This window comes from Coregonus clupeaformis, chromosome 14 (assembly GCF_020615455.1).
Source record: "Coregonus clupeaformis isolate EN_2021a chromosome 14, ASM2061545v1, whole genome shotgun sequence".
In the NCBI taxonomy this organism is placed as follows: domain Eukaryota; kingdom Metazoa; phylum Chordata; class Actinopteri; order Salmoniformes; family Salmonidae; genus Coregonus; species Coregonus clupeaformis.
Window position 1 is genome coordinate 4,261,257 of NC_059205.1, and position 24,970 is coordinate 4,286,226.

General features: G+C 43.2%; 1 protein-coding gene across 1 annotated transcript; it reads left to right on the forward strand.

Annotated features, from left to right (window-relative positions):
- The first annotated feature begins 1,548 nt into the window (after positions 1-1,548).
- On the forward strand, positions 1,549-24,970 carry LOC121581404 (pineal opsin-like). The gene is made up of 2 exons (XM_041896912.2): positions 1,549-1,773; positions 23,881-24,970. Exons 1-2 carry the CDS (start codon positions 1,561-1,563, stop codon positions 24,079-24,081), a joined length of 414 nt encoding a protein of 137 aa, XP_041752846.1. The 5' UTR covers positions 1,549-1,560; the 3' UTR covers positions 24,082-24,970.

A 24,970-nucleotide genomic window follows, 5' to 3' on the forward strand; every position in this document is an offset into this window, starting at 1 on the left:
AGGGAAGGGGGTCTGAATACTTTCCGAATGCACTGTATATCAAAAAACATTGAAATGTGATAATACTCCCATGCTCACTAGTGCCTAGTTAACCCTAACCCTAACACACAATGCATAGGGGAGTGGGAAGAGACCTCCAACATAAATCATCACAGGGTTGTCTTTGGAGAGACAGGCAGAGATGGACTGAGTGAATCTCGCTGTCATGAGATTTAGTGATTGATGGATGTTGTTTCATGCTTCAGTAATAGTTTTTTTCTGATGTTTGTTTGGGTGGCTGAAAACACTCCAATCCCCTAAATCATGGTAGCACTGAGGCCTTTTGAACCTGGGTTTTTGTCGGTGTCTGTCTCCGTGGAAACTTGTGTATTTATTCCTGGTGTTATTATCTTTCTATTAGTTCTCCGTTTTTCTCTCTGTATTGTTGTGAAGGTCCATCAGTAAGCATTTCACTGTTAGCTGATGGGCGGCCATCAGGAAACAACACAGACAGTGAAATATTAACAGCTCATGTTTGTGAAGAGCAAGAAGCCCAGCGGGTTGTGTTTCTACAGTGTGTGTTCCTTAGAATCCAGCCATGAGACATGTGTCCCTGAGCCTAACAGTGGAGGCTGGTGGGAGGAGCTATAGGAGGACAGGCTCATTGTAATTACATTTTAGTCATTTAGCAGACGCTCTCATCCAGAGCGACTTACAGTTATTGAGAGCATACATTGTTATTTGTTTAACCTTTTTTTTATGGTTATTTTTATTTATTTTTCATACTGGCCCGCCGTGGGAATCGAACCCACAACCCTGGCATTGCAAACGCCGTGCTCTACCAACTGAGCTACATCCCTGCCGGCCATTCCCTCCCCTACCCTGGGCCAATTGTGCGCCGCCCCATGGGTCTCCCGGTCGCGGCCAGCTGCGACAGAGCCTGGATTCGAACTAGTGGCACAGCCTTAGACCACTGCGCCACTCGGGAGACAATCCCCCAAATCTAAACAGTGTTTGAATATCGGCATCTCCATTGTTCGGCACCAGAGGAGGCTGGTGGGAGGAGCTATAGGTGGCGGGCTCATTGTAACGTCTGGAATGGAATAAATGGAATGGAGTCATGTGGTTTCCATGGTTTCCATGGTTTCCATGGTTTCCATGTGCTTTATGTGTTTTACTCCGTTCCTGTTTACGTTTGGGGGAAAAGTCAAGAAATTAGGATTCCTGTCACACACCAGAAGCTAAACAGACAATGCACTTTGTGTGTGTTTGTCAGAACGTGCCTGTCTGGGAAAAGTGATCAAGGAAAAGCCACTCCATCTCATTCCCTTCACTGTCTTTCTCTGATTCCACTCTGATGCATAGTGCGTTCCCCGTGTCTGCAAGAGTGACATTCTAAAGTGACATTCTAAAGTGACAGAGTGACATTCTAAAGGTTGTACTCTCACACTTCCTGTCTTTCTATGCTTCTCTGTTACCTATTTTTCCTCTGGTCTCTTTCTCTTTCATCGACTGCACATGTCTTCTTCCTCTCTCCCCCCCTGCTTATTGCCTCCGCAGGTTAGCGGAATCAACACAACTATGAGCAGGAAGAGGGAGCAGCGTGTTCTCATCATGGTGGTCGTCATGGTGATGGTGTACCTGATGTGCTGGTTGCCTTATGGGGTCATGGCCTTGCTGGCGACCTTCGGACGCCCGGGCCTGGTCACCCCCGAGGCCAGCATCGTGCCCGCGATCATGGCCAAGACCAGCACGGTCATCAACCCCGTTATCTATATCTTCATGAACAAGCAGGTGAGATAGATAATCGTGCTTGTCACTGTTAGAATGTAATTGTCATACTTGCAAAATTCTCAGGTTTTCCAGATATCCAGGTTGGAGGATTCTTGATATTTCTGGAAAACCTGCGAATTAGGGGAAAGGTTACATTCTTTTGATACCCTAGCCAAGCTGTGGGTTACATCTTGACATAATTGTAACATTACACCATGGGGTCACCTACATTTACATTTTAGTCAGAGGGACTTACAGTTAGTGAGTGCATACATTTTCATACTCCTACATGACGGTCATAACGTAACATTACACCATGGGGTCACCTAATATGTTCACAACTAGGTGAGAGAAACACGGTCGTAATCATCCACATGAATACAAAAGAAAAGTGAGAGAAATAGGGTTATTAACCTTTCCGTGTTAATACACCTTCAGTACACCTTCACCAGTAAACAGCTGTGAGACATGGTCGCAGAACAGCCCCATAACATCAAAGACCCAGCACCATATTTTACAGTAGGTATGGGGTTCTTTCCCACTTATGCATTTCTCATTTCGATGCCAAACTCACCGCTGGTGTGCGAAGGATATTTTCATGTCACCTGACCAAAGCACCGGTTCCAATCCAAGTTCCAATGCCGTTTAGCAAACTCCAGGTGTTTGAGCTTCGCACACCAGTGGTGGGTTTGGCGTCGAAATAACCCCATACCTACTGTAAAATATGGTGGTGGATCTTTGATGTTATGGGGCTATTTTAAACAAAATCTCTCTAAGCATTTGTAATAGTATAAAATAATATAATTTCATTTTTTTTCATACAATATAGCTCAGTATTTAAAATTATTTATTTTATACAGTCATTATTGCTCATCTTTATCAAGGGTGTCATATAATTTTGGACCCCATTGTATATGTCTGCTGATGCATTTTGTCTACGATGTTCAACCCTTCATCAGAGCGTAACGGTCCATTTCTGCATGTCCTCATAAGCAAACAGCCAATCAATCGGAGACAATCAACGTAATTAGAGGTCGTCAGTTTTATTTTTGCCATTGAGACAGCATCTTTCTCTCAATACGACCAACTGTCAAAAATAATTGGTTGATCTTGTATGTTTAACAACTTATGAAACAACATCACTCACCCACTTCACTTTTATTTGTTTCTGATAAGATCTCTCAAATCTAATTTATTGGTATCACTTAGGCTACACATTCATGTGATGTTATCCTAGTGTTGTTCCCTTATCAATCAGTAAAACTGACTCACATTATCAGATGGTTTTACTGTGGGCAGAGTGGATTATCAGATGGTTTTACTGTGGGCAGAGTGGATTATCAGATGGTTTTACTGTGGGCAGAGTGGATTATCAGATGGTTTTACTGTGGGCAGAGTGGATTATCAGATGGTTTTACTGTGGGCAGAGTGGATTATCAGATGGTTTTACTGTGGGCAGAGTGGATTATCAGATGGTTTTACTGTGGGCAGAGTGGATTATCAGATGGTTTTACTGTGGGCAGAGTGGATTATCAGATGGTTTTACTGTGGGCAGAGTGGATTATCAGATGGTTTTACTGTGGGCAGAGTGGATTATCAGATGGTTTTACTGTGGGCAGAGTGGATTATCAGATGGTCTTACTGTGGGCAGAGTGGATTATCAGATGGTTTTACTGTGGGCAGAGTGGATTATCAGCTGGTCTTACTGTGGGCAGAGTGGATTATCAGATGGTCTTACTGTGGGCAGAGTGGATTATCAGATGGTTTTACTGTGGGCAGAGTGGATTATCAGATGGTTTTACTGTGGGCAGAGTGGATTATCAGATGGTTTTACTGTGGGCAGAGTGGGTTATCAGCTGGTCTTACTGTGGGCAGAGTGGGTTATCAACTGGTCTTCCTGTGGGCAAAGTGGGCTATCAGCTGGTCTTCCTGTGGGCAGAGTGGGTTATCAACTGGTCTTCCTGTGGGCAAAGTGGGCTATCAACTGGTCTTCCTGTGGGCAAAGTGGGCTATCAACTGGTCTTCCTGTGGGCAAAGTGTATGAAGAAGGGTATTTCTCTGTATGCAGTTGTTGTTAGGGACATTTTATTTATTCCCAGAAACATCAAGCCGTGCCAACTTAGAGGAGGGAAATGTCTGTAACTCAAAAGTTGAAACTTGAAAGAACTGCCACATTGCAAGGGTTGCAACCTAAATTATTTTCCAATCGTTTCGTTCTGAACAGAACCATTATTTATTTTGTTTCGTTCCACTGTTCTGACCAGCAAAGTCAAGTTCTGAACCGGTTTGATCAACAAAAAAAAGTAACAGTTCATATCGTTCCTTTCTGTTCCTTTTTAAACTTCTGATTTTTATTTTTTTATTTAGCTCGACATCAAATTACTTCACCAATGGATAGAGCAGCTTGCTATGGAGCGGGTCAGCTACGCACATGCATTAGACAGATAAGTGTAGTGTAGGGTGCGACATGCAACTGAAATTTTGCGGGTGAGGAGAGCTCTGGGCATCTTGTTGTTATGACATGCATTATCTGAATTAGGCCCACAGAATTATACCTACGAAGGTATTAGTGAACTAGAGCATGAAATCTTGACTCATAAAATAAAGACAGCCTCAATATAACTTGAAGTATTCAGTGAACTAATATGGCTAACACAATCACGATAAATGATAATTTTATACACAGCTCAAAGGCAAATGGATGTTCAGTCTATAATCTAAAATAAGTGTATGAAGTCAGTAATATGGGGGCGGAAGGTAGCCCAGAGGTCAGAGAGGTAGCCCCGAGGTCAGAGAGGTAGCACAGAGGTCAGAGAGGCAGGCCAGCAACAAGAGAATTGTCAATTCAAATCCCAGGTCAGATGGGGGACAAATCTGGTGGGAAATGAGCCGCCCAAATCAGTATTCCTTGCAGCCAACAAATAAAATAACATTGGATTTGTCACACAACAGGTGTAGACTAACAGTGAAATGTTAAGTTACGGGTCCTTTTTTCAACAGACTTAAAGATACAAAATAAATCAAAATAGAAATACAAGGAATAAATACACAGTGAATAATGAATAACAACAACAAGTAAAAATAACATGGCTATATACAGCGAGTACCAGGTAATAACATGGCTATATACAGGGAGTACCAGGTAATAACATGGCTATATACAGGGAGTACCAGGTAATAACATGGCTATATACAGGGAGTACCAGGTGATAACATGGCTATATACAGGGAGTACCAGGTGATAACATGGCTATATACAGGGAGTACCAGGTAATAACATGGTTATATACAGGGAGTACCAGGTAATAACATGGTTATATACAGGGAGTACCAGGTAATAACATGACTATATACAGGGAGTACCAGGTAATACCATGGCTATATACAGGGAGTACCAGGTAATAACATGGCTATATACAGGGAGTACCAGGTAATAACATGGTTATATACAGGGAGTACCAGGTAATAACATGACTATATACAGGGAGCACCAGGTAATAACATGGTTATATACAGGGAGTACCAGGTAATAACATGGCTATATACAGGGAGTACCAGGTAATAACATGGCTATATACAGGGAGTACCAGGTAATAACATGGCTATATACATGGAGTACCAGGTAATAACATGGCTATATACAGGGAGTACCAGGTAATAACATGGTTATATACAGGGAGTACCAGGTAATAACATGGTTATATACAGGGAGTACCAGGTAATAACATGACTATATACAGGGAGTACCAGGTAATACCATGGCTATATACAGGGAGTACCAGGTAATAACATGGCTATATACAGGGAGTACCAGGTAATAACATGGTTATATACAGGGAGTACCAGGTAATAACATGACTATATACAGGGAGTACCAGGTAATAACATGGTTATATACAGGGAGTACCAGGTAATAACATGGCTATATACAGGGAGTACCAGGTAATAACATGGCTATATACAGGGAGTACCAGGTAATAACATGGCTATATACAGGGAGTACCAGGTAATAACATGGCTGTATACAGGGAGTACCAGGTAATAACATGGTTATATACAGGGAGTACCAGGTAATAACATGGCTGTATACAGGGAGTACCAGGTAATAACATGGCTGTATACAGGGAGTACCAGGTAATAACATGGCTGTATACAGGGAGTACCAGGTAATAACATGGCTATATACAGGGAGTACCAGGTAATAACATGGTTATATACAGGGAGTACCAGGTAATAACATGGCTATATACAGGGAGTACCAGGTAATAACATGGCTATATACAGGGAGTACCAGGTAATAACATGGTTATATACAGGGAGTACCAGGTAATAACATGGCTGTATACAGGGAGTACCAGGTAATAACATGGCTGTATACAGGGAGTACCAGGTAATAACATGGCTGTATACAGGGAGTACCAGGTAATAACATGGCTGTATACAGGGAGTACCAGGTAATAACATGGCTATATACAGGGAGTACCAGGTAATAACATGGCTATATACAGGGAGTACCAGGTAATAACATGGCTATATACAGGGAGTACCAGGTAATAACATGGCTATATACAGGGAGTACCAGGTAATAACATGGTTATATACAGGGAGTACCAGGTAATAACATGGCTGTATACAGGGAGTACCAGGTAATAACATGGCTATATACAGGGAGTACCAGGTAATAACATGGCTATATACAGGGAGTACCAGGTAATAACATGGCTATATACAGGGAGTACCAGGTAATAACATGGCTATATACAGGGAGTACCAGGTAATAACATGGCTATATACAGTGAGTACCAGGTAATACCATGGCTGTATACAGGGAGTACCAGGTAATAACATGGCTATATACAGGGAGTACCAGGTAATAACATGGCTATATACAGGGAGTACCAGGTAATAACATGGTTATATACAGGGAGTACCAGGTAATAACATGGTTATATACAGGGAGTACCAGGTAATAACATGGCTGTATACAGAGAGTACCAGGTAATAACATGGCTATATACAGGAAGTACCAGGTAATAACATGGCTATATACAGTGAGTACCAGGTAATAACATGGCTATATACAGTGAGTACCAGTACAGAGTCGATGTGCAGGGTTACGAGGTAATTGAGGTAGCTATGTACATACATCTCTTTGAACTTTTTCCTATGAGTCCAGCGTTGTGTGTCCCAAGTGCAACTTTTACTCAACAGTAAAACACTGGTGTTCAGAGTTGAAAGCCCTCTATGTCTTTAATGTAGGTTTCTTGCTCACAAGCTCGATATTAATGCAATAAATATTTTTGATATAATGCTATGTAATGACAGCATGAATGTTCCAATGTCTCATCGTACCACTTTCAATTATACATCCCACCAATGGCTGACCTTTCAGGAAGTTTTGAGCCCGCTCATCGGAATGTCCTGTATGTCATTTTCAGTCTTCAATTCCTCCCAGCCCGTTACTATGGAAACTGTGAGTTGAGGCGAGTTAAAGACTAAAAATGCTGTACAGATACAAGTAGGGGCATATGTTTGTCCCACTGAAGACCTACTACACTGCAACAATCGTCGAAGACAGATCATTTCCCTCTGGACGGAGGTATGGCAGTGTGCATGTGGTGAGTACAATTTGCTACTTCTCTCCCTCTTAGCACAGTGAAGGTGGCCAAGGATATTGCAGATGGGTATTGTTAAAATTGCTATAAAAATGAGCATAAATATGCAGGATCTAAATTGGATCACCCTGTTTTTGCAGGAAAGTCCTGCACAGCAGAAAATGCAAACTTGTAGTGTATTTGAGGTTTAAAAAGGCTTCTAAAGTTTGTAATTTCCACTTTAAAATGTCAGACTTGAATTGCCCCGACTAAACGTTTTTCAACCCCTACAAAAATGTCCATTAAATATAATCCACACAATAATTCACATTTCCTGTTGCTTATAAGGTAAGGAAACAAATATCCAAATATATTATTTTGCTGAACTATTCCATTATGTTTAGAGTTACTTTTAAAGGCACAGTAAAGGTGCTGCCAAACAAAGTGAAAATAGTCTGTGGTCAAAATAACAAAGCGCTCGAAGCATTTAAAGGTTATACATCTAACATTTCTACCGGCAAATCAAACAATAACGTTTCTACCTCAATCACATAACAGAAGTAATGAAGGCATAAAAATCCACTAGAGAAAAACTGTCTGGTCCAGCCAGCTGTTGTGCGTAGGCTACATCTCCCTGCTTTATGATTAGCTCATGTTAGCGAGGTTGACAACATTAGCAAAACATTCACATAACAGCTCTTCCTCAAGTCCTTGCAACAGTTGTTTCACAACTGTTTTTGTGAATAAAATATTTTATATACACTGGGTATACCAAACATTAGTGACACCTTCCTAATATTGAATTGCCCAATGCACAATCCCATGTCTCAATTGTTTCAAGGCTTAAAAATCCTTCTTTAACCTGTCTCCTCCCCTTCATCTACACTGATTGAAGTGGATTTAACAGATGACATCAGTCAGGGATCATAGCTTTCACCTGGATTCACCTGATCAGTCTATTGCATGTTCTTAATGTTTTGTATACTCAGTGTATTTCTTTTAACATCCTGTGTTGTGTGATTATTATTTTACGATTGATATGTTCTAGGCCATTTTGAGACCTTAAGGTGCATCAGGGACTGCTGGAATGTCTACCAATAACATGTCCATATTTCTGTGAGATATTACACTGGTCACTCAAAACATTTATAAAGTATTTATAAAGTATAAATAGCCCCAAAATAGTCCCCCCACACACACACACAACAATTTGTTTTACTAATGATTAGTAAATGGTTTATAAGGACCTATAGTAAACATCTTATGATTGAAGTAATGATGAATGAATTATGAATAAACTATTGACTAATCCTTTATAAATGCTTTATTACATGGAGTTATTATGAAGTGCTACCCACAAATAACATTACATTATAAAGGATTCAGATATTTCAAAGGTCATTGACGCAAGGACACTTAAGGAAACTAAAAGCACCTTCTCCACCTTCTTCAACTTTTTCCCCTTTCTCCACCTTCTCCACCTTCTACACCTTCTCCACCTTCTCCACAGTAACTGTAAAGCCATAATATGTGTGGAAAGCTCCGTGTGAGAATGATTTCTACGGACCGATTTCACATTTCATAGACCGAATCATTTTTATATTGCGTTGCACGGTTGGAAGATAATTCACAACATTCGGGGAGTATATTAAATCAAATTAAGTTGCATGAGTGTCAAATTAAGTTGCAGGTTAACTGCTGTAGCTTGAAAAGAAAGCTCCACGTCGCTCTGTCAGCTCATATCGTTTAACTCGTTTAAATTCGATTTGACTGAAATGCTTTTGATTCTTTAGTTAGCTATTCCGAGCCAAGTACAAAAAAAATACAGGCATCAGGATTATGTAAAAAAAAAATCTAAATTAAAAATACAGTATATTTTCTGTTGGTTTTATGATCTGTCTCTAGGCCTAGGGTACAAACTTGAATCCGTGATGTGATCTTTGTCTATCCTCCCCCTGATTCAAGCCTAATCTATTTCTGTGAGGAACACAGTAACATTCCCGCAACATTCTAAGCTAATAAATATATAACACGTTTTTGTTTGGATAAAAGTCTGAACTTTTGGGGCACAGCGGTAGATAGAATATTGTATTTCAGTACACAAGACATAAAAAAAAGAAATATACTAAAACCTAGGCTGGTATTCAACCCGAAACCGTGCCATATCACGCTTGATATTTAAAGGAGCAATCTGCAGTTGCTACATCAATTTTTGGACTTATAAATTAATTATATGCACCCGTCGATATATAACTTATAAATGCCTCATGAGCTTAGTTCAACTGTTGTACGCCATCAGAACCCAAAATATAAGCTTGTTTTACTCTAATGTTTGTAAACAACGTAAGTGTGAAGAAACGCTGTATAGCCTCAAACCATTACAACTATAACAGCCGTTAGCGCTGTCTATGAATTTGAGAGTGGTTTCATTTCTTCATCCTCGTCCCTCAGCTTTTTACTGAAACAGGGGCAGGGAGTACGCTTTATTATTGTTTCAACTACTGATTGCGCTTTAATTTAGAATTTTCAATTGAGCTGCCATCTGCAGCGTTTACCTTCAATCTACCGTGAATCTCCATTGTCGACTAGAGCACTCGGATTGACTCCCGGCCTTATATAAACTCCTGTGTTTGCAGAGCTAGCCCCGGCACTAACCAGCTCCTCCACTACTCTTCGTGACATTACCGCTCAGGTGTTTTCATCCAGTGCCAATGAGACATCTAGATCTAGCTTCACTGCACTGAACCTGACCAGAACAGTCAAAGTTCATGACAAACTTTCTCACAACTTCTCTCATTCCACCTACATATCTCACTTCTTTCCATCCTGGTCTTAGACACTCTATTGATGTTTTCCTGTTTCACCCATACAGTATAAGGCCTTTTGCTGTCTCCTACTCTGCTTTCCATCTCTCACTCGTCTAGCCATCCTCTCCCCAGGAGGGTTTGTGTTTTGACAGCTGACAAAACCAGGAGATGCTCAACAAGATCATAGAGGTTCTGTACACCTCATGCCAATCTCTAGCCTCTCCAATATGACATCATGAGATGGGGATTGTTTACTTTGCAAACGTACTGTGGATCTGTGTTACTGTATCTTGGTTTTGTCTGGATGGTATTTTCTGTGTGTGTGCGTGTGTGTGTGTGTGTGTGTGTGTGCGTGTGTGTGTGTGTGTGTGTGTGTGTGTGTGCGTGTGTGTGTGTGTGTGTGCGTGTGCGTGTGCGTGCGTGTGTGCGCGCGTGCGTGTGCGTGTGTGTGTGTGTGCGGGTGTGTTTCTGTGTATTCCGTCTGAAGAGGCAGCGGTGCCGTTGGGTACTCTACTTTTTGACTTCTCTTGAGGAAATGTAGTAGACTATAAGTATACATGAAACACGCTGAGTATACTAAGTACACTACGTTTTCATAAGGGATGTGACATCAGAGCTCTTAAGATGGCGGTACAGGACAGGAGGGTTGTGAATGTTCAGCCTGGGCCAAGGTTTCTACCAAGGTCTCTGTCTCCATCTGTATCTGTGCATGCCTGGAATAAAAACAAACCAATGGCCTCATTGTTGTGCTTTTAAAACGGGATCCAGAGTTTTTTTTTTAAATAATTCAGTCTGTCTGTCTGTATGTCTGTCTGTCTGCTTCCAACAAATTAAATATCTGAGCTTTGAGCTCTGGACTTTGGAGTGAAACATGAGATAGATCACCTGTAGTTTCCTGATCACTTCGTGGGTTTTAAATATGGATGGCATGTTCATGCAGAATTCCATGCGTATCTGTGGTAGGCTTAACCTGGCTTTCCTTTTCAGAATGTCTTTATAAAATATATATATAATGCTGTTGTATAACTTTTACTAACACTTATATAAAATGTTAAAGTGTGTCAAAGTTACTTCGTTGTTCGATTAAGGGGATAGTGGGGTCAAACTTCAAATGTGAGTTGCTTGCCTTTCAAGTTATGTTATGAGTTATAACGGCTATTAGGAGCTCACTCCTTACCATGCAGTGTCTTGAGACCTACAGTCAGGTCCATAATCACCCATAAATAAAGATAAAGGTAATAACGATGAACAAAAAAAGACTATAAAATAAATAATAACGGCGTTGAAAGACAGAAGCATATGCAGAAAAGTACCTCATACCTACGGTAAAATATGGTGGTGGATCTTTGATGTTATGGGTCTATTTTGCTTCCACTGGTCCTGGGGCCCTTGTTAAGGTCAACGGCATCATGAACTTTACCCAGTACCAGGATATTTTAGCCAAAAACAAGCAAGACAATAACCCTAAGCACACATCAAAATCAACAAAGAAATGGTTAATTGACTACAAAATCAACATTTTGCAATGCCCATCTCAGTCTTCGGGTTTGAACCCTATTGAAAACCTGTTGTTTGAATTGAAGAGGTGAGTCCATGAGTGCAGGCGAAGGACATCAAGGATCTGGAAAGATTCTCTATGGAGGAATGGTCTAAGATCCCTCCCAACATGTTTTCCAAGCTCATAAAACATTTTAGAATAAGGCTGACTGTTATCCTTGCAAGGGGAGGTGTGCTGGAGTATTGCAAACATGGGTGCCAATCATTTGTATTATTACTTGTTAAACAAAATCTCTTTCTCTGAGCAATTTTATTAGTATAAAATAACAACATTTCCCAAAAAAAATTGAGAATACAATATAGCTCAGTATTTGTATTATTTATTTTATACAGTCTTTTTTACTCATCTTTATCAAGGTTGCCAGTAATTATAGACCTGACTCCATCTAGTCCCTTATTGTAATCATTACTGATCTCTCTGGGACGGGACTTTGATGTAGTGGTTAGGGCACAGTTGGGAAAATATGTCTCTGTTGTCCTCTTACCTCAGCAGGCTTTTCCATTTAAGGTTTCCAGCGCCTCACATTAGCAAACACTTATTCAATTGAAAAAAGCTGAAATTGTTCCATTCTTGATTGAGAATGTAATTAATTCTTCATTTAATTCCATTTGGGAAATGTACAAATAATTAGTGTCTCTCAGCTTTGTTCCGCATGAAAAGGAAAGGAGGTCTCCAATCAGACGGCTCCGATTGCTCGTAATTATCGACCATTGCACTTCTCAAGAGAAAGAGAGAGGGAGTCATGTGTCACAGAGCTAATTAATTTAATTTCCCTTGTATGGACCCCTTGTTTGTCAGCGGGAAGTAGGAGAGTTTATGTGATTGTGCCTGCGGAGATGGGATTTTGTAGCTCAGTTGGTAGAGCATGGCGCTTGTAACACCAGGGTAGTGGGTTCGATTGCTGCGACCACCCATACGTAAAATGTGTGCACGCATCACTGTATGCTAAATGGCATAGATTAACCTCAAGCAGGTACACAAGTATATAAGAAATCCTGCTATGCCCTCCGACAAACCATCAAACAGGCAAAGCGTCAATACAGGACTAAGATGGAATCATACTACACCGGCTCCGATGCTCGTCGGATGTTGCAGGGCTTGCAAACTATTACAGACTACAAAGGGAAGCACAGCCGCGAGCTGCCCAGTGACACGAGCCTACCAGACAAGCTAAATTACTTATATGCTCGCTTCGAGGCAAGCAACACTGAAGCATGCATGAGAGCATCAGCTGTTCCAGATGACTGTGTGATCACGCTGTTTGTAGCCGATGTGAGTAAGATCTTTAAACAGGTCAACATTCACAAGGCCGAAGGGCCGGACGGATTACCAGGACATGTACTCCGAGCATGCGCTGACCAACTGGCAAATGTCTTCACTGACTTTTTCAACCTGTCCCTGACTGAGTCTGTAATACCAACATTTCAAGCAGACCACCATAGTCCCTGTGCCCAAGAACACTAAGGTAACCTGCCTAAATGACTACCGACCCGTAGCACTCATGTCTGTAGCCATGAAGTGCTTTGAAAGGCTGGTCAAGACTTACATCAACACCATCATCCCAGAAACATTAAACCCACTCCAATTTGCATACCTGCCCCAACAGATCCACAGATTGTGCAATCTCTATTGCACTCCATGCTTCCCCTTCCCACCTAGACAAAAGGAACACCTATGTGAGAATGCTATTCATTGACTACAGCTCAGCGTTCAACACCATAGTGCCCACAAAGCTCATCACTAAGCTAAGGACCCTGGGACTAAACACCTCCCTCTGCAACTGGATCCTGGACTTCCTGACAGACCGCCCCCAGGTGGTAAGGGTAGGCAACAACACATCTGCCACGCTGATCCTCAACACTGGGGCCCCTCAGGGGTGCGTGCTCAGTCCCCTCCTGTACTCACTGTTCACCCATGACTGCATGGCCAAGCACGACTCCAACACTATCACAACAGTGGTAGGCCTGATCACCGACAACGATGAGACAGCCTATAGGGAGGAGGTCAGAGACCTGGCCATATGGTGCCAGGATAACAACCTCTCCCTCAACGTGATCAAGACAAAGGAGATGATTGTGGACTACAGGAAAAAGAGGACCGAGCACGCCCCCATTCTCATCGACGGGGCTGTAGTGGAGCAGGTTGAGAGCTTCAAGTTCCTTTGTGTCCACATCACCAACAAATTATCATGGTCCAAACACACCAAGACAGTCGTGAAGAGGGCACGACAAAACCTATTCCCCCTAAGGAGACTGAAAAGATTTGGCATGGGTCCTCAGATCCTCAAAAGGTTCTACAGCTGCACCATCGAGAGCATCCTGACTGATTGCATCACTGCCTGGTATGGCAACTGCTCGGCCTCCGACCGCAAGGCACTACAGAGTGTAGTGCGTATGGCCCAGTACATCACTGGGGCCAAGCTTCCTGCCATCCAGGACCTCTATACCAGACGGTGTCAGAGGAAGGCCCTAAAAGTTGTCAAGGACTCCTGCCACCCTAGTCATAGACTGTTCTCTCTGCTACCCCATGGCAAATGGTACCGGAGCACCAAGTCTAGGTCCAAAAGGCTTCTTAACAGCTTCTACCCCTAAGCCATAAGACTCCTGAACAGCTAATCAAATGGCTACCCGGACTATTTGCATTGTCCCCCCCACCCCCCACTCCTCTTTTACGCTGCTGCTACTCTCTGTTTATTATCTATGCATAGTCACTTTAACTCTACCTACGTGTACAGTGGGGGAAAAAAGTATTTAGTCAGCCACCAATTGTGCAAGTTCTCCCACTTAAGAAGATGAGAGAGGCCTGTAATTTTCATCATAGGTACACGTCAACTATGACAGACAAAATGAGGAAAAAAAATCCAGAAAATCACATTGTAGGATTTTTAATGAATTTATTTGCAAATTATGGTGGAAAATAAGTATTTGGTCAATAACAAAAGTTTGTCAATACTTTGTTAAATACCCTTTGTTGGCAATGACACAGGTCAAGCGTTTTCTGTAAGTCTTCACAAGGTTTTCACACACTGTTGCTGGTATTTTGGCCCATTCCTCCATGCAGATCTCCTCTAGAGCAGTGATGTTTTGGGGCTGTCGCTGGGCAACACGGACTTTCAACTCCCTCCAAATATTTTCTATGGGGTTGAGATCTGGAGACTGGCTAGGCCACTCCAGGACCTTGAAATGCTTCTTACGAAGCCACTCCTTCGTTGCCCGGGCGGTGTGTTTGGGATCATTGTCATGCTGAAAGACCCAGCCACGTTTCATCTTCAATGCCCTTGCTGATGGAAGGAGGTTTTCACTCAAAATCTCACGATACATGGCCCCATTCATTCTTTCCTTTACACGGATCAGTCGTCCTGGTCCCTTTGCAGAAAAACAGCCCCAAAGCATGATGTTTCCACCCCCATGCTTCACAGTAGGTATGGTGTTCTTTGGATGGAACTCAGCATTCTTTGTCCTCCAAACACGACGAGTTGAGTTTTTACCAAAAAGTTCTATTTTGGTTTCATCTGACCATATGACATTATCCCAATCCTCTTCTGGATCATCCAAATGCACTCTAGCAAACTTCAGACAGGCCTGGACATGTACTGGCTTAAGCAGGGGGACACGTCTCGCACTGCAGGATTTGAGTCCCTGGCGGCGTAGTGTGTTACTGATGGTAGGCTTTGTTACTTTGGTCCCAGCTCTCTGCAGGTCATTCACTAGGTCCCCCCGTGTGGTACTGGGATTTTTGCTCACCGTTCTTGTGATCATTTTGACCCCACGGGGTGAGATCTTGCGTGGAGCCCCAGATCGAGGGAGATTATCAGTGGTCTTGTATGTCTTCCATTTCCTAATAATTGCTCCCACATTTGATTTCTTCAAACCAAGCTGCTTACCTATTGCAGATTCAGTCTTCCCAGCCTGGTGCAGGTCTACAATTTTGTTTCTGGTGTCCTTTGACAGCTCTTTGGTCTTGGCCATAGTGGAGTTTGGAGTGTGACTGTTTGAGGTTGTGGACAGGTGTCTTTTATACTGATAACAAGTTCAAACAGGTGCCATTAATACAGGTAACGAGTGGAGGACAGAGGAGCCTCTTAAAGAAGAAGTTACAGGTCTGTTAGAGCCAGAAATCTTGCTTGTTTGTAGGTGACCAAATACTTATTTTCCACCATAATTTGCAAATAAATTCATTAAAAATCCTACAATGTGACAATTTTTCTCAATTTGTCTGTCATAGTTGACGTGTACCTATGATGAAAATTACAGGCCTCTCTCATCTTTTTAAGTGGGAGAACTTGCACAATTGGTGGCTGACTGAATACATTTTTTCCCCACTGTACATATTACCTTGATTACCTCGACTAACCTGTGCCCCTACACATTGACTCTGTACCGGTACCCCCTGTATATAGCCTCATTACTGTTATTTTACTGCTGCTCTTTCATTATTTGTAAAACATTTTTTTTAAAGGGTTCAGGGGTTTTGGTTGTCCCCATAGCAGAACCCTTTTTAGTTCCAGGTAGAACCCTTTGGGGTTCTATGTAGAACCCTCTGGGGAACGGGGACAGCCGAAGAACCCTTTTAGGTTCTAGATAGCACCTTTTTGTGTACTGTTGGTTTGGTTTTCTCCCTGGTGGTTAATTGATCGATTCGTGTTACTGGTTGGCCGGAGATTCCACTCGATGTATTAGGTCGCAATCAGTCCCTGATTATTTCTGGCTTTGAGGTCCAGATCCAATATGCTCTGACAGAAATGTTGTCAGTTCTTTATTGTGTTATGTTGGGTCTGTAAGCACTGCAATCCTCAAGTGACTTGAGTAGAGCCCTGCTATGTCATTTAAAGGTCCATTGCAGCCGGGTTTTTTTCTCAATATCAAATAATTTCTGGGTAACATTTAAATACCTTACTGTGAATATTTTCAATTAAAATGGTCAAAAGAAACCAAAATAGCTTTTTAGAAAAACAGCAATTTCTCAAACAATAATTTTGCTAGGACTGTCTGGAAGTGGTCTGAGTGGGGAGGGGAAAACTGAAAACAATATTTTATTGGCAGAGAGGTTTAGAACTCTCTTTCTTATTGGGCTATTAACTATATCATTTACCACATGGTGATGTCACCAGGCAGGCCAAAACTCCATCCCACCAAAACAGCCTGAAATTTCAGGCCGTCTTTTCAAACTGCTCTTACACTAAAAGGGCATTATCATCATTTTAACTCTACCTACATGTACAGTGGGGAGAACAAGTATTTGATACACTGCCGATTTTACAGGTTTTCCTACTTACAAAGCATGTAGAGGTCTGTAATTTTTATCATAGGCACACTTCAACTGTGAGAGACGGAATCTAAAACAAAAATCTAGAAAATCACATTGTATGATTTGTAAGTAATTAATTTGCATTTTATTGCATGACATAATTTGACACATCAGCAAAGCAGAACTTAATATTTGGTACAGAAACCTTTGTTTGCAATTACAGAGATCATACGTTTCCTGTAGGTCTTGACCAGGTTTGCACACACTGCAGCAGGGATTTTGGCCCACTCCTCCATACAGACCTTCTCCAGATCCTTCAGGTTTCGGGGCTGTCGCTGGGCAATACGGACTTTCAGCTCCCTCCAAAGATTTTCTATTGGGTTCAGGTCTAGAGACTGGCTAGGCCACTCCAGGACCTTGAGATGCTTCTTACGGAGCCACTCCTTAGTTGCCCTGGCTGTGTGTTTAGGGTCGTTGTCATGCTGGAAGACCCAGCCACGACCCATCTTCAATGCTCTTACTGAGGGAAGGAGGATGTTGGCCAAGATCTCGCGATACATGGCCCCATTCATCCTCCCCTCAATACGGTGCAGTCATCCTGTCCCCTTTGCAGAAAAGCATCCCCAAAGAATGATGTTTCCACCTCCATGCTTCACGGTTGGGATGGTGTTCTTGGGGTTGTACTCATCCTTCTTCTTCCTCAAAACACGGCGAGTGGAGTTTAGACCAAAAAGCTCTATTTTTGTCTCATCAGACCACATAACCTTCTCCCATTCCTCCTCTGGATCATCCAGATGGTCATTGGCAAACTTCAGACGGGCCTGGACATGCGCTGGCTTGAGCAGGGGGGACCTTGCGTGCGCTGCAGGATTTTAATCCATGACGGCGTAATGTGTTACTAATGGTTTTCTTTGAGACTGTGGTCCCAGCTCTCTTCAGGTCATTGACCAGGTCCTGCCGTGTAGTTCTGGGCTGATCCCTCACCTTCCTCATGATCATTGATGCCCCACGAGGTGAGATCTTGCATGGAGCCCCAGACCGAGGGTGATTGACCGTCATCTTGAACTTCTTCCATTTTCTAATAATTGCGCCAACAGTTGTTGCCTTCTCACCAAGCTGCTTGCTTATTGTCCTGTAGCCCATCCCAGCCTTGTGCAGGTCTACAATTTTATCCCTGATGTCCTTACACAGCTCTCTGGTCTTGGTCATTGTGGAGAGGTTGGAGTCTATTGGATTGAGTGTGTGTACAGGTGTCTTTTATACAGGTAACGAGTTCAAACAGGTGCAGTTAATACAGGTAATGAGTGGAGAACAGGAGGGCTTCTTAAAGAAAAACTAACAGGTCTGTGAGAACCGAAATTCTTACTGGTTGGTAGGTGATCAAATATTTATGTCATGCAATAAAATGCAAATTAATTTGAATAAAATGAATTACTTAAAAATCATACAATGTGATTTTCTGGATTTTTAGATTCCGTCTCTCACAGTTGAAGTGTACCTATGATAAAAAGTACAGACCTCTACATGCTTTGTAAGTAGGAAAACCTGCAAAATCTGCAGTGTATCAAATACTTGTTCTCCCCACTGTACATATTACCTTGATTACCTCGACTAACCTGTTCCCCCGCACATTGACTCTGAACCGGTACCCCCTGTATACAGCCTCACTAAAAATCCACCTTTCCAGAAATAAGTCTCTCACTGTTGCTGCTTGCTACAGACCCCCCTCAGCCCCCAGCTGTGCCCTGGACACCATATGTGAATTGATTGCCCCCCATTTATCCTCAGAGTTCGTACTGCTTGGTGACCTAAATTGGGATATGCTTAATACCCCGGCCATCCTACAATCCAAACTAGATGCCCTCAATCTCACGCAAATTATCAACGAACCTACCAGGTACAACCCTAAATCTGTAACCATGGGTACCCTCATAGATATCATCCTGACTAACTTACCCTCTAAATACACCTCCGCTGTCTTCAACCAGGATCTCAGCGATCACTGCCTTATTGCCTGCGTCCGTAACGGGTCCGCGGTCAAACGACCACCCCTCATCACTGTCAAACGCTCCCTAAAACACTTTAGCGAGCAGGCCTTCCTAATTGACCTGGCCCAGGTATCCTGGATGGATATAGATCTCATTCCGCCAGTAGAGGATGCCTGGTTGTTCTTTAAAAGTAATTTCCTCTCAATCTTAAATAAACATGCCCCATTCAAAAAATACAGAACTAAGAACAGATATAGCCCCTTGTTCTCCTCAGACTTGACTGCCCTTGACCAGCACAAAAACATCCTGTGGCGTACTGCATTAGCATCAAATAGCCCCCACGATATGCAACTTTTCAGGGAAGTTAGGAACCAATATAGACAAGCAGTCAGGAAAGCAAAGGCTAACTTTTTCAAACAGAAATTTGCATCCTGTAGCACTAACTCCAAAAAGTTTTGGGACACTGTAAAATCCATGGAGAATAAGAGCACTTCCTCCCAGCTGCCCACTGCACTGAGGCTAGGAAACACTATCACCACCGATAAATCTACAATAATCGAGAATTTCAACAAGCATTTTGCTACGGCTGGCCATGCTTTCCACCTGGCTACCACTACCCCGGCCACCAACTCTGCACCCTCCGCTGCAACTTGCCCATGCCCCCCCCCGCTTCTCCTTCACACAAATTCAGACAGCTGATGTTCTGAAAGAGCTGCAAAATCTGGACCCCTACAAATCAGCTGGGCTAGACAATCTGGACCCTTTCTTTCTAAAACTAGCCGCCGAAATTGTCGCAACCCCTATTACTAGTCTGTTCAACCTCTCTTTCGTAACGTCTGAGATCCCCAGAGATTGGAAAGCTTCCGCGGTCATCCCCCTCTTCAAAGGGGGTGACACTCTAGATCCAAACTGTTACAGACCTATATCCATCCTGCCCTGCCTTTTGAAAGTATTTGAAAGCCAAGTTAACAAACAGATCACCCGACCATTTCGAATCCCACCGTACCTTCTCCGCTATGCAATCCGGTTTCGAGCTGGTCATGGGTGCACTTCAGCCACGCTCAAGGTCCTAAACGATATTATAACCGCAATCGATAATAGACAGTACTGTGCAGCCGTCTTCATCGACCTGGCCAAGGCTTTCGACTCTGTCAACCACCGCATTCTTATTGGCAGACTAAATAGCCTTGGTTTCTCAAATGACTGCCTCGCCTGGTTCACCAACTACTTCTCAGATAGAGTTCAGTGTGTCAAATCGGAGGGCCTGTTGTCTGGACCTATGGCAGTCTCTATGGGGGTGCCACAGGGTTCAATTCTTGGGCCGACTCTTTTCTTCGTGTATATCAATGATGTCGCTCTTGCTGCTGGTGACTCTCAGATCCACCTCTACGCAGACGACACCATTTTGTATACATCTGGCCCTTCATTGGACACTGTGTTAACAAACCTCCAAACGAGCTTCAATGCCATACAACACTCCTTCAGTAGCCTCCAACTGCTCTTAAACACTAGTAAAACTAAATGCATGCTCTTCAATCGAAGCACTGGCACCCGCCCACCCGACTAGAATCACCACTCTCGACGGGTCTGACCTAGAGTATGTGGACAACTACAAATACCTAGGTGTCTGGTTAGACTGTAAACTCTCATTCCAGACTCACATTAAGAATCTCCAATCCAAAGTTAAATCTAGAATCGGCTTCCTATTTCACAACAAAGCCTCCTTCACTCATGCTGCCAAACATGCCCTCGTAAAACTGACTATCCTACCGATATTTGACTTCAGCGATGTCATTTACAAAATAGCCTCCAACACTCTACTCAGCAAATTGGATGTAGTCTATCACAGTGCCATCCGTTTTGTCTCCAAAGCCCCATACACTACCCACCACTGTGACCTGTACGCTCTTGTTGGCTGGTCCTCACTACATGTTCGTCGTCAAACCCACTGGCTCCAGGCCATCTATAAATCACTGCTAGGCAAATCCCCGCCTTATCTTAGCTCATTGGTCACCATAGCAACACCCACCCGTAGTCTGCGCTCCAGCAGGTATATCTCACTGGTCATTCCCAAAGCCAACACCTCCTTTGGCCGCCATTCCTTCCAGTTCTCTGCTGCCAATGACTGGAACGAATTGCAAAAATCTCTGAAGCTGGAGACTCTTATCTCCCTCACTAACTTTAAGCATCAGTTGTCAGAGCACCTTACCGATCACTGCACCTGTACACAGCCCATCTGAAATTAGCCCACCCAACTACCTCATCCCTATATTGTTATTTATTTTGCTCTTTTGCACCCCAGTATCTCTATTTGCACATAATCTCTTGCACATCTATTATTCCAGTGTTAATACTAATTGTAATTATTTTGCACTATAGCCTATTTATTGCCTTACCTCCATAACTTGCTACATTTGCACACACTGTATATATATTTTCTGTTGTTTTTTTTACTTAATGTTTTGTTTTACCCCATATGTAACTCTGTGTTGTTGTTTTTACCGCACTGATTTGCTTTATCTTGGCCAGGTCGCAGTTGTAAATGAGAACTTGTTCTCAACTGGCTTACCTGGTTAAATAAAGGTGAAATAAAAAAAATAAAAAAATAAAACTACTGTTATTTTACTGCTGCTCTTTAATTGTTTTTAATGATAATTTTTTTGTCATTTATTTTTCTTAAAACTGCATTGTTGGTTAAGGGCTTGTAAATAAGCATTTCACTGTAAGGTCTACACCTGTTGTATTCGGCGTATGTGACAAATAACATTTTATTTGATTTTAAGTAGTCTTTGTGGAGTTGGGGTAGGTAACAACTTGAAGTAGGGGCATTAGTATAATGGTCCTTAAACCTTAACACTGCTGTTTGTAACGAATGAAGGCTAACAACAGTACATACTCACATTATTCGTTTTTCCCATTTTAAGAAAAGCCATGACTAGTTAGTTTTCTAGCCTGACCATTCCTTAATCAAATCAAATCAAATCACATTTTATTTGTCACATGCGCTGAATACAACAGGTGTAGACCTTACTGTGAAATGCTTACTTACAGCCCTTAACCAACAATGCATTTATTTTTTAATCAAAAAGTAAAATAAAACAACAACAACAAAAAAAAAGTGTTGAGAAAAACAGAGCAGAAGTCAAATAAAATAACAGTAGGGAGGCTATATATAGGGGGGTACCGGTGCAGAGTCAATGTGCGGGGGCACCGGCTAGTTGAGGTTGTTGAGGTAATATGTACATGTGGGTAGAGTTAAAGTGACTATGTATAAATAATTAACAGAGTAGCAGCAGCGTAAAAAGATGGGGTGGGTGTGGGAAGTAGTCCGGGTAGCCATGATTAGCTGTTCAGGAGTCTAATGGCTTGGGGGTAGAAGCTGTTGAGAAGCCTTTTGGAACTAGACTTGGCGCTCCGGTACCGCTTGCCGTGCGGTAGCAGAGAGAACAGTCTATGACTAGGGTGGCTGGAGTCTTTGACCATTTTTAGGGCCTTCCTCTGACACCGCCTGGTATAGTGATGTACTGGGCCGTACGCACTACCCTCTGTAGTGCCTTGCGGTCGGAGGCCGAGCAGTTGCCATACCAAGCGGTGATGCCAGTCAGGATGCTCTCGATGGTGCAGCTGTAGAACGTTTTGAGGATCTGAGGACCCATGCCAAATCTTTTCAGTCTCCTGAGGGGGAATAGGCTTTATCGTGCCCTCTTCGCGATTGTCTTGGTGTGTTTGGACAATGATAGTTCGTTGGTGATGTGGACACCAAGGCACTTGAAGCTCTCAACCTGTTCCACTACAGCCCCGTCGATGAAAATGGGGTCGTGCTCAGTCCTCTTTTTTTTCCTGTAGTCCACAATCATCTCCTTTGTCTTGGTCACGTTGAGGGAGAGGTTGTTATCCTGGCACCACACGGCCAGGTCTCTGACCTCCTCCCTATAGGCTGTCTCATCGTTGTCGGTGATCAGGCCTACCACTGTTGTGTCGTCGGCAAACTTAATGATGGTGTTGGAGTCGTGCCTGGCATACAGTCATGGGTGAACAGGGAGTACAGGAGGGAACTGAGCACGCACCCCTGAGGGGCCCCCGTGTTGAGGATCAGCGTGGCAAATGTGTTGTCACCTACCCTTACCACCTGGGGGCGGCCCATCAGGAAGTCCAGGATCCAGTTGCAGAGGGAGGTGTTTAGTCCCAGGATCCTTAGCTTAGTGATGAGCTTTGAGGGCACTATGGTGTTGAACGCTGAGCTGTAGTCAATGAATAGCATTCTCACATAGGTGTTCCTCTTGTCCAGGTGGGAAAGGGCAGTGTGGATCTGTTGGGGCGGTATGCAAATTGGAGTGGGTCTAGGGTTTCTGGGATAATGGTGTTGATGTGAGCCATGACCAGCCTTTCAAAGCACTTCATGGCTACAGACGTCAGTGCTACGGGTCTGTAAACATTTAGGCAGGTTATCTTAGTGTCCTTGGGCACAGGGACTGTGGTGGTCTGCTTGAAACATGTTGTTATTACAGACTCAGTCAGGGACATGTTGAAAATGTCAGTGAAGACACTTGCCAGTTGGTCAGCACATGCTCGGCGTACACGTCCTGGTAATCCGTCTAGCCCTGCGGCCTTGTAAATGTTGACCTGCTTAAAAGTTTTACTCACATTGGCTACGGAGAGCGTGATCACATAGTCATCCGGAACAGCTGGTGTTCTCATGCATGCTTCAGTGTTGCTTGCCTCGACGCGAGCATAGAAGTGGTTTAGCTCGTCTGGTAGGCTTGTGTCACTGGGCAGCTCGCGGCTGTGCTTCCCTTTATAGTCTGTAATAGTTTTCAAGCCCTGCCACATCCGACGAGGTAACATGGGCATGTGTGTGTGTGTGTGTGTGTGTGTGTGTGTGTGTGTGTGTGTGTGTGTGTGTGTGTGTGTGTGTGTGCGCACTGGTATGCCAGTTCCACAGGTGCTTCCGAGCGCTGCTGAGATGCCAAGAGCCACAGAGGGGTTCCAGCCTCAGGAACTCTTCCAAGGCGCCGCCCAAAGTCGTCCGCGGCGGCGCCCGCAAAACCAACCACCACAACTTAACTTTCATGGTTGCCTCCCTTGGGCAGCCCACCAGTGTCGTCCCCCAGCTTGGGAATGCAACCCTGGACTAAGCCACCCCTGCTTACTCTGACATGGTGTCGCTAGTGGCCCACTACAACGCCGAAGGCCTGGGGCCTTCAGGGGTTACGACCCCTAGGAACCAATTACAGGGAGGGGAGGGGGATCCAGAGGGGCCATTAAAGTGCTGTTACGTTGCTTGCCGTTTGCCAGTATGATGGACAGCAGGCATAGAGGAAAATCTGAACGCCTCCGGAGTCTTTGGAAGTGGAGCCGCAGGAGCTGCTAGTGCGTCTTGAGGAAGGACATCAACCTGTCTGGCTCTGCACAAGCTTATACATTCTGTCGCCGTTTACTAGCTCAAATACGCGTATGGACCGAGAGTGGGGAGAAAAGGGTGCGAATAAGTTATTTTGTGCAATTTCTAACGTTTAGAAGAATATATTAGTTCCATGAAATGTTGTGATGTGATTTCCCCCTCTGTCAGTGTACCTTTATAGTACAAAAAAGAGAGAGAGATGAAGAGTGTATTTTTGTATTGAGCGGAGATTGGAGTCACAGATTGAGGGAACTCAAGTATTGTATTTCAATTATTTTCAGGTGACTCTTTTCAAAGGTGTGAAGATGACAAAGCGCTCAGAATTTTGAGCATTGATCTGTTGCTGTATTCCATTTCCTATCAAATACTTTTCATTGGTTTCATCACTCGACACTTAAAGCATATTCAACTGTAGCTAGTCACACGTTACTTGTTGTATATCATTTGTCATAAACATAGGTAGCATGTCTGGCATGTATATATCTTCATTTTATGTAAATATACAAAAAAAGTACAAGAAACTGCTTAAAACTTATCACCAGTTGATAAAATGTGGAGTCTCGAGGTCCAGGGAACACTTTTAGAAAAAAGGGTTCCAAAAGGGTTCTTCAGCTGTCCCCATA

Excerpts from the sequence above, each read along its gene's own strand:
- LOC121581404 (XM_041896912.2), top strand. The coding sequence starts at position 1,561 with ATGAGCAGGAAGAGGGAGCAGCGTGTTCTCATCATGGTGGTCGTCATG. Across the intron at positions 1,774-23,880 it reads ATATCTTCATGAACAAGCAG|TTCCACAGGTGCTTCCGAGC; the intron begins GTGAGATAGATA and ends CTGGTATGCCAG.